The sequence below is a fragment of the Falco cherrug genome, chromosome 16 (assembly GCF_023634085.1).
Source record: "Falco cherrug isolate bFalChe1 chromosome 16, bFalChe1.pri, whole genome shotgun sequence".
Lineage (NCBI taxonomy): Eukaryota > Metazoa > Chordata > Aves > Falconiformes > Falconidae > Falco > Falco cherrug.
This window is the reverse complement of record NC_073712.1, coordinates 2180238-2194607: the sequence shown is the minus strand read 5'-3', so window position 1 is coordinate 2194607 and position 14370 is coordinate 2180238. Positions and strand designations below refer to the sequence as shown.

Genomic DNA, 14370 nt, shown 5'->3' with positions numbered 1-14370 from the left:
GAAGAGCTTAGATCTGGAATATCCATACTTTCTACAAAACTTTTGCTGATTTGCTTTGAACAACCAGCCCTGACTCCACACCTTACAGCCGAGGAACCAACCCTACATGACCGGCTGAAGGTAGTGGCAGAAACGAGGGGGAAACTCCGGCAATAATTCCCAGTTCATCCCGCCTCCCTACATAATTCCCAGTTCGTCCCGCCTCCCTACCCCTGTTACATCCCACTGGCTAAGCCACCGGCGGTGTCTAACAGGCGGGCGGCAGATGCGCCGGTTTTCCCCCAGCAGGTCCAGCCCCACGGGCAGGCGGGAGCTCCGGCCCTGCCAGCCCCTCCCCACCCCCGCACCCGCCGGGGGGGCCCTGCGGGGGGCGGGGGCGGCACGGCCGGCGCGTCCCCAGCCAGCGGCTGTCACCGGCGCCCCCGTGCGAGGCCGAGCGGCCGCTGCCGCACCGCGGGTGGGCCCGGGGGCTGCGGGGCTGCCCCGACCCCCGGCGAGCTCCAGGCTTCCGCCAGCAGCAGCCGCAGGCTCACCTGCCGCGCCGCGCCAAGAGCATCGCCAAGCGCCCGCCCGGGGGGGACCCTGCCGGGGGGTCCGTGCCCCGCTCCGGACCACCGGCACCCAGGTGTCCCTTGGCTCTGGGGCTCTCTGCGGCTCCCGGCTCGAGGGGCGGCTCTGGGGGGATGATGCGCAGCCCCTTACCTGCAGAGCCGAGCCGCGGGCGCCCCGTCGTGCGGTGCCGGGGGAGGTGGAGGGCGTGCCTGGAGGGGCTGCCGCTGGTCCTCGCAGTGGCCTCAGTTGCTGCAGAGCCCTGCACCCTCCCACGCTTACAGCCCACCTGCTCCAGGGCTGTAGTGACTTTTCCCTCACAGGCAGCTGGCCCCAGACTTAGCCCCAGGGTGTGTGCAAGGGAGGGGGATAGCTCTATACAGGACACACCTCATGTGACAAGTGCTCCCTGGGTCCCTCTCCTAGGGAAATACAGCTTGCATTACACATTTCTCTCGTCTTTTTGCTCTCCAGTGAAAATCATCCTTTCCTGTCACATTTCTTTCCCGGCTGACCCAATACAGTGCTGGCCATCCAACTGTTGGCACAAGACAAAGCAGTGCACTCCTCAGGAAAGCGGGACGCGGAGAGCAGCTCTTATCCAGCTGTAGCAGCTTCAACCTGGCTTTGCAAAGCCCTTCTGACTGTGTTAGGGTGCTTAGCTTTAGCAATTTAGTAACTGCATCCCGGGACAATCCAGGAACACCAGAAAACCAGCAACATGGTCTGTATGCCACCCCTGGACACAAGTCCCCTCTCAGCACAACAGGCACAAAATTAATGTCCCCAGCACTGCCTGGGGGCTACCAGCTGCCCTCAACAATTGTGGTACACACGGCTTCCCTTGGCAGCACGGTAGCTGCATCCCTAGCTGGGAAAGCCAAGGTCCTCACCCACCTATCTGCCACACAGCTGTGGTTGGTGGCTGCAGCACTTTCTGCTAATAAACAGACGAAGCATCTTCCCCAGTGCATGCCAGAGCCAGCTTGTCTGCCTGTGTTTCCTCTCCTGGTCAAACCCCCCTGAGATTCTTCCACAGAGTCCCTTACTCATCCTGGGGACATCCTCAGTCATCACTAGTCAGATGGCACCACTGAGACTGTCTCTCTGGGGTTAGAAACAAACCCACAAGTCCCAGTTGCAGTTTAACCCTTTGGGGTATTAATATCAGAAAGCATGGGAAAGATTCAGATAATTGAGAATTTTCAAATAAAAAAAAAAAACCACCAAAGCCAGCAACGTACTATAGCCCCCATACCTCTTATAAGACTTTCATATTCATTTTAAAGACACAACTTGGACACTGCTAGTGGCCAGCTCAACTCAAACCCCCAAAAGCCATGAGTTATCACAGCTATTAAAATGTTTGACAGAAGGATCCCAGAGCAGTTTGTACTAATTGCTCTGTATAAATACTCCATTATGTTCTCAGACAATCAGAATCCACCCAGCAAATCAGCCCCTCTGATCCACTGTAATCAAGAAGCAAAGCATGCATAACATCGCAATATAAACAGCATTTGCAGAGGGGCGAAGGGAGGAGGGGGAGCTGGCTTAGCTTGGCAGGTCCTGGAGTAATAGCTGCCTTTTTTGTTGTTGTTTTGTTTTACTTCTAATTTCCAGGGGAAATTTAATTTCAGGAAAATGCGGCACAAACTTCCAAGCCGGAGGAAAGCTGCAGCTGACAAAGGGGTCCGGAGAGAGTGTTGCAAAAGAAACAGCAAGGGCTGTACTTACAGGTAAGCTGTTAGAGGGCTCAGGTTGGCAGGGACCTCCGAAAGCCCCAGCTCGGAGCAATCCACCGAGAGCATGATGCCATCCTCCTCGCAGTGGCAGTGCGGTGGGCACGAGGGCGCCGCACCTTGTTCCGCAGGCACCGCCTGGAAGCGGGCACAGGAGGCCACCAGAAGGCCCCAGAAGAAGAGTTTGTCCATCCCTGCCTTGGCTGCAGCTGCGGGGACGGCGCGAGGTGTCGCCGTCCCGCTCCGAGGCCGGGGCCGGGCTGGATGGAGGGGAGCGCTCCCGCCCGGCGCGCGGAGGGCAGGGTACCTCCTGCAGGTCGGAGTGTGGCAGGGATGCAGCCAGGGAAGGGGAGGCATTGTTGAATGATCCTGGTTATTGGGTTTCAAGGGCTGGGCAGGGGCGTGAGACACTCCAATGGGAGGAGTTAAACTTTCTACTCTTTCCCTCTCTCTCTCTCCCTCTTAGAGCTGGCAGGAATTTCATTCAAAGGGAAGAAAGAAAAAAAAAAAAAAAAGAAAAAAGGAAAAAAAGAAACCTCAACAAATAAAGACCTGTTCATAGCTCCGGGACCTGTGCTTGTTTTGTAACAATGTTTTTGTGAGATAGCAGAGCAGGGGAAGGCAAAGCTGGCTCTGGCAGGGCAGAGGAGTATAAATAGGGAGGCAGGAGTACCCAACCAGCCCTTCCAGGGCTCCAGACTTTGGGACGCTGAAATATAACCCCAGATAAAGGACTCTGTGTGTCTGTGCTGGCTGCGAAACCCAGCTGCAACTGGAAAGTCAGGGTGCAGCTGGGGAGAAGGGAGTGAGGAGCTCACAACAAGCTGCTTGCTGGGAGCAGCCCTGCCCAGGCTGCAGGTCTGGCTGTCCTGTGGTCCAGCCCTTGCTCACGCACAGCCCCCTTGCTATCCCTGTCCGTGGGTCAGGGGCTGGGGGGGAGATGCAGAGGGATGGAAGAGCAGTGCCATAGTGCTGAGCTTGGTGGGGGACCACTCCAGAGAGTTCTCCAGGACAGTGGGACATGGTGCTCTCGCAGGTGTGCCACTTGCTATAGTTTTGCCCAGAACAAGGTCAGGTGCATGCGACAGCGTCGATGCCAGGAGCAGGTGGCTGATTTGCTCCCAGAGCTCTTCCTAACCTTGGGTAAAGTGGTCAGAGGTCAAAATAGAGGAACAGTTCACTGTGGGGGCTCGGAGCCACATCATCTAGAGCTCCATTACACCAAAGGGAGCAGGTCTGGCTTAGCAATGGGGTACTGCCCATGCCAGCCCAGCCCAAGGCCTCAGGGTGTACCAAAACATAGGAGATGTTCATCAGAACAGGATTTCTTGCTACTTGGGTGTCAAGGAGCTACACAGTTCTGGGGCAGCAGAAGCACTTGCTTAGAAAAGGGCTCTGGATCTGCCCTTGGGATGAAGGCTGCAAAGGCCAGCTCTGTGTGGCATCTCTGTTCCCCCTCCTGATTGCAGCCACTGGTTTTTCAGGGTCACCGTGGTGCCCCTGACTGGGGTGATTGCTGTCCTCCTGTGGCAGTGGGTTCACTGGTAGGGGCTGAGTCTGGCCCCACAGCTTAAACTGTGCTGTGCCTCTCTCTACAGGGCCATGCACCTTGTCTGCAATGGGGATGGCAGCTGAACAGGGTTGTCTCATGCTGAAGAAAGACAGCTGGCCACTGGGCTTTGGGCAGATCTGAACTCCCATCAGAGCCCCATGCCTCCCCTCTAGCCATGGCTGGAAGAAGTGAATGGGGCAGAGAAAGAAGGGCCCAGGTCTGCATGGCTGCAAAGTGCACCCATATAGTCACCCCTCTGGCTGTGGCCATGCCATGGTAATATGCCGTATGGCTGAAGCACAGACTGGGAGATGGTTTTCACAGCCCCGCTTCCTCTGAATGTGCTTTTTCTTCTGGCAAAAGAGTTTGCTAATTGTAATCCCCTTTATCTTGGGATAAAAGAGGCAGGAGAGTTATCTGGGGTCAGGAAGGTGAGCCTGTGAAGTGGGACACTTAAAAAGTTCCAGCTTACTTGGGGCTGGCAGGTATCTCCTCCAGAAAAAACACTGCTCAGGGTTCAGGGTTGATGCACAGACTCTGGCTGAGGACTCCTGGCCTGGGTGAGGCAGGGTCTGAACCTATTCCATTTGCAAAGTCCATTGAGATCCTGCCGTTTCAGGACTGAAACCCTATCACTGCTAAAGTCAGTGGAAACTTTAACACCAAGTACAGAGGAGCGAGAATTTTGGTCTAGGAGCAGGAACTGATTTAATTGGAATTAAGTCCCCTCCATCATGAGCAATTCTGGACATGTCATTAATTAAACATTTGCAATGTGTTTTGACAGCTCCGAATCACTGCTTGGTGGGCAGACAGGAAGCCCTTCTCAGAGAGAGGGTTCCTCGACAAGTTTCCCTTCCAGCTCTGACGTGGGACTTCAGCATCGCCCGAAATAGCTGGATTTGCTCTGACAGCAGCCAGGAATTTGGTGTCAGTCTGGAGAAAGTGTCAGGCCTATCACTCTGCTCCTGGCTGCAACAGCGGCTTTTATCTACAATTTCCCCATCCCTCTCTCTCCAGCCCAAGCAGCCAGACACCAACCGCATCGTGAGCTCCTGACAATTTCTCACTCAGTGAATTCTCCTTGGGGATCCAGGGCTCTGGCTGAGCACACTATTAATAGAGCTCTTAATAAAAATCACACTGAAGAGATTCCTATTGAAAACTGCCATTCTGCTGAAACAGAGCCATTTCCTCAGGAAGGCATTGACTGCAGTGACATTTTTCACATTGTTTTTGGAGCAACACAGCCTGAAGTTGGAGGGCTTTGCTCTGTCTGTCTCACTTTGCTTTGACTTTTCTCTATTTGCTTTTCATTCCGGCTCGGCTGTGGTGTTTCATTTCCATGTCTCATTTCTTTGAGACCTGATAATGGACGTTAATATTCAAAGTGTTCACTTATTCCAGCATGTCGCTCGGCTCCTGGCAAAACCAAGAATCTGGACATGAAGTCATTTAGACCAGAGAGCTTTGACCTTTCCATGGTAAACCTGGAATTTCTGAATAAGTCCCCCTAGGGTGGAAGTGTCACTTTTCAGCCACCTATCACTGAAACCGCATTTTACTGCGAGTAGCGTGGGCTGCACTGTGCCCTTATTAAAGGCACCGGGAGCTCCAAATGCAGCTCGTTCCTATTAACGCAAGTGGATGTTTTTCTGCAAGGCTCACAAGTGTTTGCGTGTTGTCCTCTAGCGGCAGGCTGCGGCTGGGGGGATGAGCAGAGCGCTGCTCCAGAGCAGGCTGAGCTGCGCTACCTGCTCACTGTGCCTGGCACATGCATCTGCACCCCCCTTCCCAGAGACCTGCTCTTATAGGATGGAGCTGGGACTCTGGGATCAAACACCGGGGGGGGGGGGGCTGTGGCCGAGCGTGACACCTTAGCATGTGGCACCTCCGAGTGGCAGGTGACATCCCAGGTGGTATTTCTCCTGCTGCCTTCACACTGCATGGCTAACAGGTCTTCCTACAGCTTGCTTAAAAGCAGGAAAAAAAAAAAAAACCTTGGAAAAATTTAGAATACAGCCAAAGTGGGGAACAAGGTCCAGCTCATGGGAGGTACTGCAAGCACAGTTATTGCCTCTGCTCGTTGGGGTGGTGGAAAAGGGCTGCGTTACTCGCGCCAGCACAACATACTTGAGGTGGTCTGGCTCCAGATCTCAGCCTTGGGCCTCCAGAGACCTGGGACTCCGGGTACCAGCGCTGGCCAGATCCTCTCTGCGGACCAGAAATGAAATGCCAAACAAGCTTTGGGTTGTGGACTGCAGCTGGCAAGGCTTTTCAGAGCTGCTGCAGTTTAAAGGCCAGTGGGGTTGTTGCAGAGGTATAGCTGGGGCAGGGCTGCAGCTAAACCCACACAACAGGCGCTGTGTGTCCCCCCCGGCGCCCAAGCCAAAATGACTCTGTGGGCCCAAGCAGGACAACTTGCTGTCACTCAGCAATGCTCTTCCTGAGGGTGGAGGGAGGTGGTGGGCAGTGCTGTGCTGTCACTGCTCCCAAGGTGCTGCCAATGCCCTGGACATACAGCCACGGACCTTCCCAAGCTGGAAGACTCATTGTGCTAGCTGAGCCAAAGGGCTGGAGGCTGTTTGTTTCTGCCCTCAGCATGCGCCAGACCTGGGGGCCCTGGAACAAACCCACGTGTGTTGTGTCTTCTGCCCTGCTCCCAAGGGGCAGCTGTTTGTGCCCTCTTTTATTCCCTTCCAGATTTTAGAGAGTTCAGGATCACCCCAGTAGATCCCAGTTAGGCTATTGATCTCCAAGGTCAACCAGTCCTGTCCCTACTGCAGACAAGGAGGATGCTGGCTGTTTTTCACTGCCAAGGTCGTGGCAGGAACTGAGACCCCACTGTGCTGCACACTGGAGAGGGACAACAGAGAAGCAGTTCCTCCAGAAGGGCTTGCAGGGAAAGGAGGAGATGCACAGAACCCCAGGCAGTCTCACAAAGCACAGGGATACCAGAGAAAAACAGGCATCACCAGGACTGGCTCGTGTGTGCCAGGGCATGCAGTCATCCATCTCGTCTATGGCACCTCTGTGGGTGGGACACATTCTTGGGATCTGATGTCTCTCCAGCATAAGTCCTCCAGACTTTCTCATCATCCCTGGCTCCTCCTGAAGCTGGTCCTCCAGGTTCTGGGGAGAGCAGGATGCGGCTCACACCAGCAGGGATGGGCTGAATGCAGCAGGAGCCAAGAGTCTGGTGCTTCAGATGCATCTGTAAGCCTGCGGCATACGCCAGGGAGCTGTTTGAGGTCAGGCACAGGGGCAAAGGCCAGAAGAATGTTCCTGGTGCTCCTGCTCCCATCAGGGCCATCCAAAGGCTGAAATACCACAGTCAGGCTGCAGGTGAATCTGGGCCCAGCAAGGACTCCCAGAGACTTTCCAAAATGTAAATGCAAACACTTCCAAAAAAGCAGAAAGCCCCAGTGCCCAGCAAGCTGCTCCAGCTGCCTGACCGGGGCAGGGGAAGGACGGGGACTGGAGGTATCTGTGCTCCCTGATAGCAGGAAGGGCTAGTGCCAATGAAGTCACACAGAGAATGATGCCTAGGGCACAGAATGACACAAGCCTCAGATACACTTTAACTCCTTGCTCTGAGAGGTGCTGCTTGCAAAAAGTCATGAGGCAGCCTGGTGGCTCCATGCCCTGCAGAGAGGAGGGACAGAGGTGCAGAGCTAGGCAAAAGACCTGTAAGGTGGAGCAGAGCCCTGGTTCAGTGTTCAACATTCTTGAAGACCTTCCTTTTTGGAGTGCCTACATCAGCTGGGTAAGGAAGCCAAAGCCGTGGCAAGCCTAGCACATGCAAGAGCAGGGTGTTGAAGAGGGAAGCTTGGCTCTAGTCCTAGTTGGCTTCCCAGGAGGAACTCCCCTTCCAGTTCAGACCTACCCTGAATCTGTCTGGCCCCAGTGCTTCTGCTCTCCAGGAGGTGTCTGACAGCAGTAGCTGATGAGAGAAGATACTGGAGATCCGGGGGAGGAATAGGCTGCAATCTTGGTGCTGGTAAAGCTCAGGTGGAAGAGACAGTGAGCAGTGGGCATCCCCACACCATGGCTACAGCTGGTACAGCCACAGCCTGATGCCAGGCACTTAATATCATGAAGGTGTCCAGCTTGGGATGTGCCAGGGTGTCATGGGCTCCCTGTGGTGGGAGCAATACCCTGTTACTGTGTTGTGTGAAGATGTGGCAGCTGCTGGACTCTGTGTCCTGGAGGGAGCAGGAGCAGGGGAGACCCTCGGGCAGAGGTGCAGCACCAGTGAATGGAGAAGTAGTGGCCCCAGCCGTCACAAGCATGGTCCCATGGCTGTGGGTCCCCAGGAGATCCGAGCATTGGGTACCCCTGTTCTCCTGTCACTTCACAATGCTAAGCCAGTCTGCCCCTGCTCTGACAGCCATGGGAAGGGGGTGGGAAGGAGGGGTCCAAATGGACATGGTCCTCCTCATCTCCAGGGTCTTGACCTCTGCATGGGGGCTGCTGAAGGAGGGTGGTAGCTGGATACTGCCAGACTTCAGCAGGCTAAAAATGAAGAACAACACAGCACAGTCCAGAACTTGCTGGGCGGCCTGAGCTGGAGGCTTGTTTTGTTTTACTGTTTTGTTGTCTCTCTCTCCCTTCTGGGTTTTGTGGCTCTGAGCTGCAGGGTTGGAAAATTATTCATCTAAACCACAGCTCCCACGACACCCTCTGTAAGCATCTGTGGCTCCAGACTCCACTGCAGCAGTGGGTGGGAGGTCGTAAATTCATCATCATCACCAAGTCGGCCTCCTGTTAGACAGGACGTGAAACGTGGAGCAGCGGGCTGTGCCACAGTCGCAGCCATACTGAACTCACTGCATAAAACCTGTTGGCACATTTGCATGACATATCCCTGTCCTGTGCCTGTCCCGTTCATGGGACGGTCCCTTCATACTTGCCGGAGCAGCTGTGCTTTAGCTGCAGATGCCTGCAGGTTCACCTTCACTGCTGGCTCTGCTGGAAACACTGTTGTGCTGTGCGAGTCACACGTGAGGGCTGTGGGATCACTTGCTTCTGGGCTTCAGGAAGCTCTGCAGACAACAACGTGCCTCCCACAACGTGGCTTTCACTTGCTTCCTCACGACTCAGAGCTAGCACCCCTCACAACTCTGCCACAAGCTCCGTGTCCGTGCATCAGACCTGCTTGGCTGTGTGTAGCTGTGCTCCATGCTGGGACTGCCATCTCTGTGCATGGACACACAGGAGACCCATGAGCACTTTCCCAAGGGACTGTAAAAAGATCCTGGTGCAGCAGCCCATCAGACAGGGCTGATGGACAGTGACGTGCTGAACTGAGCCCTGTTGGGATGAGAGGTGGTATGGGACAGGTGCCAGCAGAATTCACTCCCCCATCTTGCTTGGCCACTGCCATCAGCTTAAGGTGAACTGGGTGGTGGCCAGGTTGTCTCATGTGGATGTTGCCTTGCTCTTCTCCACAAAAGGCAAGAGCCCACAAGCAGTCCCTGGGAATGCTGTCCCATTCTGAGGCCCCTCACCTCTGCCACAAGCTGTAAGGCCAGACCCAGACCCTCCCCACGGGGAATATGGCTTTGAGCAAAGCCCCAGGCATAAGGACTCTGAAAGCCACAGCGTAGCTCTGATTGCAGAAAAACAGAAAAGAGGATGAGGAGTTCCTGCCCCTCCTTATCCTTGGCAGCTGCCCCTTTCTGAGGACACAGTACTGGCCAGGCTGTTGGGAGATCCTGGTAGCTGTGTTTGGCAGAGTGTTGGAGGGCTTTTCTCTGCAGAAGCCCAGCCTAGCGTGGGGTGATGCACAGCCAAAGGGGCAACGACCACGCACCCAGGGTAGGGGTCCAGCAGTACAAGCCCCGCACACTGGCTGCCAGGCTCTAGAGAGCAAAATCCCTAGTAAGCCTGCTTCTGCGCCCCTCACAAGGCTCCTGCTACTTCATAGCAATGAATCCTCCTTCACATCTTCACTGTCACTGTGATTTGCCCCACTTTGCAAGTCAGGGCACTCCACAGATGTTCTTGAAATCCTCTGAGAACAAGAGCATTAGGTGTTTTACACATCATAAACCATGCTGGGACACACAGGTACAAATGCTTGCTGGTGCTCAGTGGAGACTGCGCAGCTTGAACAAGAGCCTGTGGGGTACCAGGCTAAAGCTCACACCTACACACACCTTTAAGATGTGACCGCGCACAGCACCTGGGGGTTCTGGGCCATGCAGAATGAGAGCCATAGGCTGTGTCCAACAGCACCAGCAGGGAGATGCTGGAGCTGGAGCCACATCTGGTTCATCTCTCCCCTGTTGAGGGAATGAACACTGGTCCTTTTCTTACATCAGCAGCTCATTCCTGTGCAGACACCTTCCTGTGCTTTGTGGGTGAGCTGTGCTAAGGTCTCATCATAGCTGCTGTGTCCCCCACCCCACTCCAAGGCAGCTCCTGCAGTTGTGGGTAGGCGCTTGGGTCCAGATTGGGACAGAGGTGCTGCTTTGGGACTGTACCATAACGCCATGCTGCCTGAAGGGGTGAAAGAGGGTAAATGGGTTCCCAGATACAGTTTTTTTCTACCCCAGGAATATCCTTGTGAAATCATTCGCTATTTTTTAACTCTTCCTTCTGACCTGCACTTGGAGCTCAATAAACCAAGTTGCTACTTGCAATTTCAGCTTGTGCATGGCCAACCCTGCTTGCAGAGCAGTGGCGTCTTTACATGTGGCTGCATGGACGACACAATTCCCAGAGCAGAAGCCAGTGCTCTGCAGTAAGGCACAGTGCTGCCAGCTGCTTGACAGCATGTAAGCTGCATCAGGTGGCTTTGCCCTGATCCTTGGCTCTTAGGAGTCAGTAGGGTTCACAACTTCAAGCCCAAGCTTGATCAAAAAATGTCTCTTCCTTGTAAAGCTGCAGGTGGGTTGATGAATCACTGCAGAAGTGTTGCCTCAGTAACAGGAGCAGATGAAATTGAACAGAAGATGCTGTGTGTCACAGGCTGCAGTATCTGGAGTGCCCAAGGGCACTTCATCTGCTGGCCGTGGCTAGGGACACAGCTGCCCTTTTGGGAATGGCTACTGTGCTGCAGCAGGGAAAAAACTCTGCATCACTGAGACCCCACAAAAGCCAACCCACCCTTACAAGCGCACTCTTTTCTAGGGCTGTTTATTGTTTGTACCTAAGACTGATCCACCAGCCAAGACAAGCCAGCTCCCACCATGCTGTGCCCACAGTGGTGTCTGAGACCCCAACATGCCCAGTGCCGACGGGTGCATGGAGCCCATGGTGCTCAGTGCTCATGTCAGACCTCAGCAGCCTGTAGGTGCCAGGGCTGTCCAGGAGTGAGCCCAGGGCTGCCCCTTCCGTGCTGAGGGGCAAGGGCAGCGTAGAGCTCCCACAGCTGGCACTATGCACCCCAGTAGCGTCAACAAACCTTCCAGGCACCAGGAATCCCAGGAGGTGGCCAAAGCAGGGGAACATCCTGCCCAGCCCCTCACCATGTCTGCACCGAGGGGCTGCAGCAGTGCATAGCAGGACAATGCTGCCCATCTGTTCAGGAGACCCCATGAGGCTGCTAACACCACACGGGGTGTGCTGGTGACAGTGCTGGCACAGGCTCCCCCATTGCTGCAGGGCTCACTCTGTGCCAGGACCCCCACAGTGCTCTCAGCGAGCTCCTGGCTCCAGACAGGACCCTGCAGAGGAGGAGGGCAGGACAGCACCAGCAAGGGCCGGGCTGTGTTAGGGCAGCTTCTGAGCAATGATGTCCCGGATGCAGGTGTACAGGAACATGTACTGGTCCTGCAAGAGAGGAAGGAGGTCGGGAGTCAGGTTTCTGACAGAGACCTCCTGGTTGCAGGACTAACCCTGCAATTTGCCTTAAAAGGTCCTAATTAACTAACTGTTTGATGGCAGAGTAGGATTTGCTGTCCCAAGTGATCCATGTTTGCCCTGTGTCACCAGAGTTGTCCAGAAAGGAAGAATCAGGCCCAGAGCTGTAGTTACACTATGTTTCTTTCCTCCTGCTCCATCACCCCCGTGATGAGGATGAGAGGAACATCCCCATCTGAGATGGGGAGGAACAATGCCATCTGACTTCCTCAAAGGGCCACAGTGGCTTTTGGACATGCCATGGTGTTTACATCCAAAACAAGACTGAAGAGCAACTCCAGTGATGCTGCAGGGCAGCGAGCAGGGAGAGCTCTGCCTGCGGGAGCCCAGGGTCTGGCAGTGACCTGAAGCCAGGAGTGAAGACCTCTGGAGCAAGTTTCCCTTGGTGGTAGTCTTAGTGTACACCAGTCAAGTACTGACAGTGGATCAGGGTAGATCTCTGCAAGTTCTCAGAGGTAGACAAGAAGATCTGGATGGTTTTAGTCCAGTTGCACCATTTCTCTGTTTTTAAGATCACCAAAATGATCCATCAGTACCTAATGTGGGTCCAGAGATCTCAAGTTGACTGTGGGTTTGATAGGAGGTTCTGCTCAAATGCCAGGCCACTCCAAAATGCTGCTAGGCTACAAAACAGCCAGGACTGACCACCACCCGTGGCAGGGCCCCGGGAAAGGCGAGATGTGGAAAAGGTAAATGAGGTTGTACTCAATGCACAAAGCTGGAGAGCAGGACCAGCCTGCAAACCATGTAGGTCGAAATCACATGGTATCCAGGAAGGGGGGATTAGGGACTCAACAGAGGGGCCTCTGAACAACTTGCTAATGTGTTGGCTAAGCTGCAAGTCACGAGGAGCCTCCTCCCCTGCTGGCGGTGGGTTTAGCCCCACTGAAGGGCTGAGAAAGCCACAGATCACACAATGGCTGTGGTTCCAGGTCACCAGAGCATGTTTTCAATGAGCCTGGCCTGATTGTGAAATCTGGAGTGAGAGCTGAGCATTGACTTCAGACCAGGCACACTCAATGCCTGGCCAAATGCAAGAGCACATCCCCAGAGACACGTGCCGCACTGGCGCTGGGGGTGCTTAAATATCTGGTGGTTAGTCGTGGACAATCCCTCAAAGGTTCATCTTCCCCCTTGTTTGGCTACTAAACTCCCCCAAAAATCATCTGATGCCCCCAGCATGACAGCAGCATGCCCCTGCGAGAGATAAAGGGGTCCTGGCAGGCCCTGCCTGGCGATGGAGGAGGCTGGCAGCCACATGGTAGCAGGCTGGAAGGCAGCTCTGCCGGTCCCTCACTGGCTGTGCCGGAATCAGAGCGACCACTGCTCGCAGCAAGGTGGGAAGGCATCTGCCTCTGCTGCCCGCAGCCCCCCCCCCCCCCCCCCCCCCCCCCCCCCCCCCCCCGAGTGGGGCAGTGGCTTTTGATCAGCGCTTGCTGTGCCTTTATGGGCGCATTGTGTCACTGCTCAGCAAGGCTGCTGCTGAAATACAAAGGAGCTCTGAAGCAGGGGCAGCGGATGCTTTGACCTCCTCCAGCTCCCACCATGCACATGGTTCACATTAATTAAGAATGCAATTAGCTGCTTGCAGGCGACTGAAGCTAGGAAGCCCCAGAGAGATCTGTCCCAATTCTGCTGTCCCCTGTGGGGAGGGTTTCCAGGGATGCTGCATCAGCTCATTCAGCCGTCGCAGCAAATGAAAGCGCTGTCCAGAGGGCACCTGCCACCAGCACCCATCAGGAGAGGCACGCCGGAGGCCTGTAGGGCTGGGCTGGGCTGGACTGGCATGGCACAGCAAGGCATGGCTGCGGCACCATCAGACAGTGCCACAGCCCACACGGCTGCAGGGGAGCTGCAAATGTGGCAGGGTGTCCCACTGAGCCCCTCGCAAGCAGGCCCCACTCTGGCAGCAGGCAGGGGCTGGGAGCAGGCTCTGGGGGTGGGGAATGAGGCAGGGAAAGGCACCCGATGAGGGGAAACGCAGCAGATTCTGGGTACCCAGGCTAACAGCCATGTCCAGAGACCAAGGGTGAGCAGGCAGGTTTGTCATGTGGGATGAAACCAGTGCTTCATGCTTTCCAGGGCAGAATGGGAAGAGTACCTTGCATTTATGGTGAGCTCACATGCAATTTAACTTATTTTAACTCCAGAGCTGAGCAAATGGAAAGCTCTTCCCTGAGAAAAGACAGTGCCCTTAGCCCTTGGTGGCTGGCAGAGCCACAGGGTGGGGAGGAAGCATGGAATATATCCCTGCATAGGCTGGACAGGCACGGGCAGCACGCTGCCAGCTCCAGGCAGCTCAAGTGTGAACATTCCCTTCTGCCTGGCCCACCACCCGTCCTCCCTCCCACCTACCAGAGTCGGGGTCATGAGACAGCAGCTTCTTGTCAGCTGGAGGGTCACGCCATAGACATCCACGGTTCTCTCCGCTTTCATCTGGTGCAACAGGCAATCCAGGGAGATCAGCGTCCCCATTTGGCTCATGCCACCACTGCAAGGGACAAGGGAAGGACACTGATGCCAGGCCAGGCTGGCCTGAACCTCTATGGAAGCGGGCACCAGCCCAAGAAGTCAGAATCCCCATGAGAAAACACGCAGCAACAGTATGGTGGGGACAGAGGACTGTGAGCACTGGTCTAGGTGGCAGGGAGGACCTGT

The 14370-nt window shown here is 55.2% G+C and overlaps 1 protein-coding gene across 4 annotated transcripts in view; it reads right to left on the bottom strand.

Moving 5' to 3' along the window:
• Positions 1–10969: 10969 nt before the first annotated feature.
• The window catches only part of LOC102047716 (receptor-type tyrosine-protein phosphatase V-like), a 41006-nt gene continuing 37605 nt past the window's right edge, over positions 10970–14370 (bottom strand). For all 4 annotated transcript variants that reach the window (XM_014286653.3, XM_027816763.2, XM_027816765.2 and 1 more), the window contains 2 exons: positions 14068–14203; positions 10970–11622 (listed from right to left, as the gene is read on the bottom strand). In XM_014286653.3, coding sequence (XP_014142128.2) covers positions 11563–11622; positions 14068–14203 — 196 coding nt within the window. In that variant the 3' untranslated portion in view covers positions 10970–11562. The remainder of the gene's footprint in view (positions 11623–14067; positions 14204–14370) is intronic.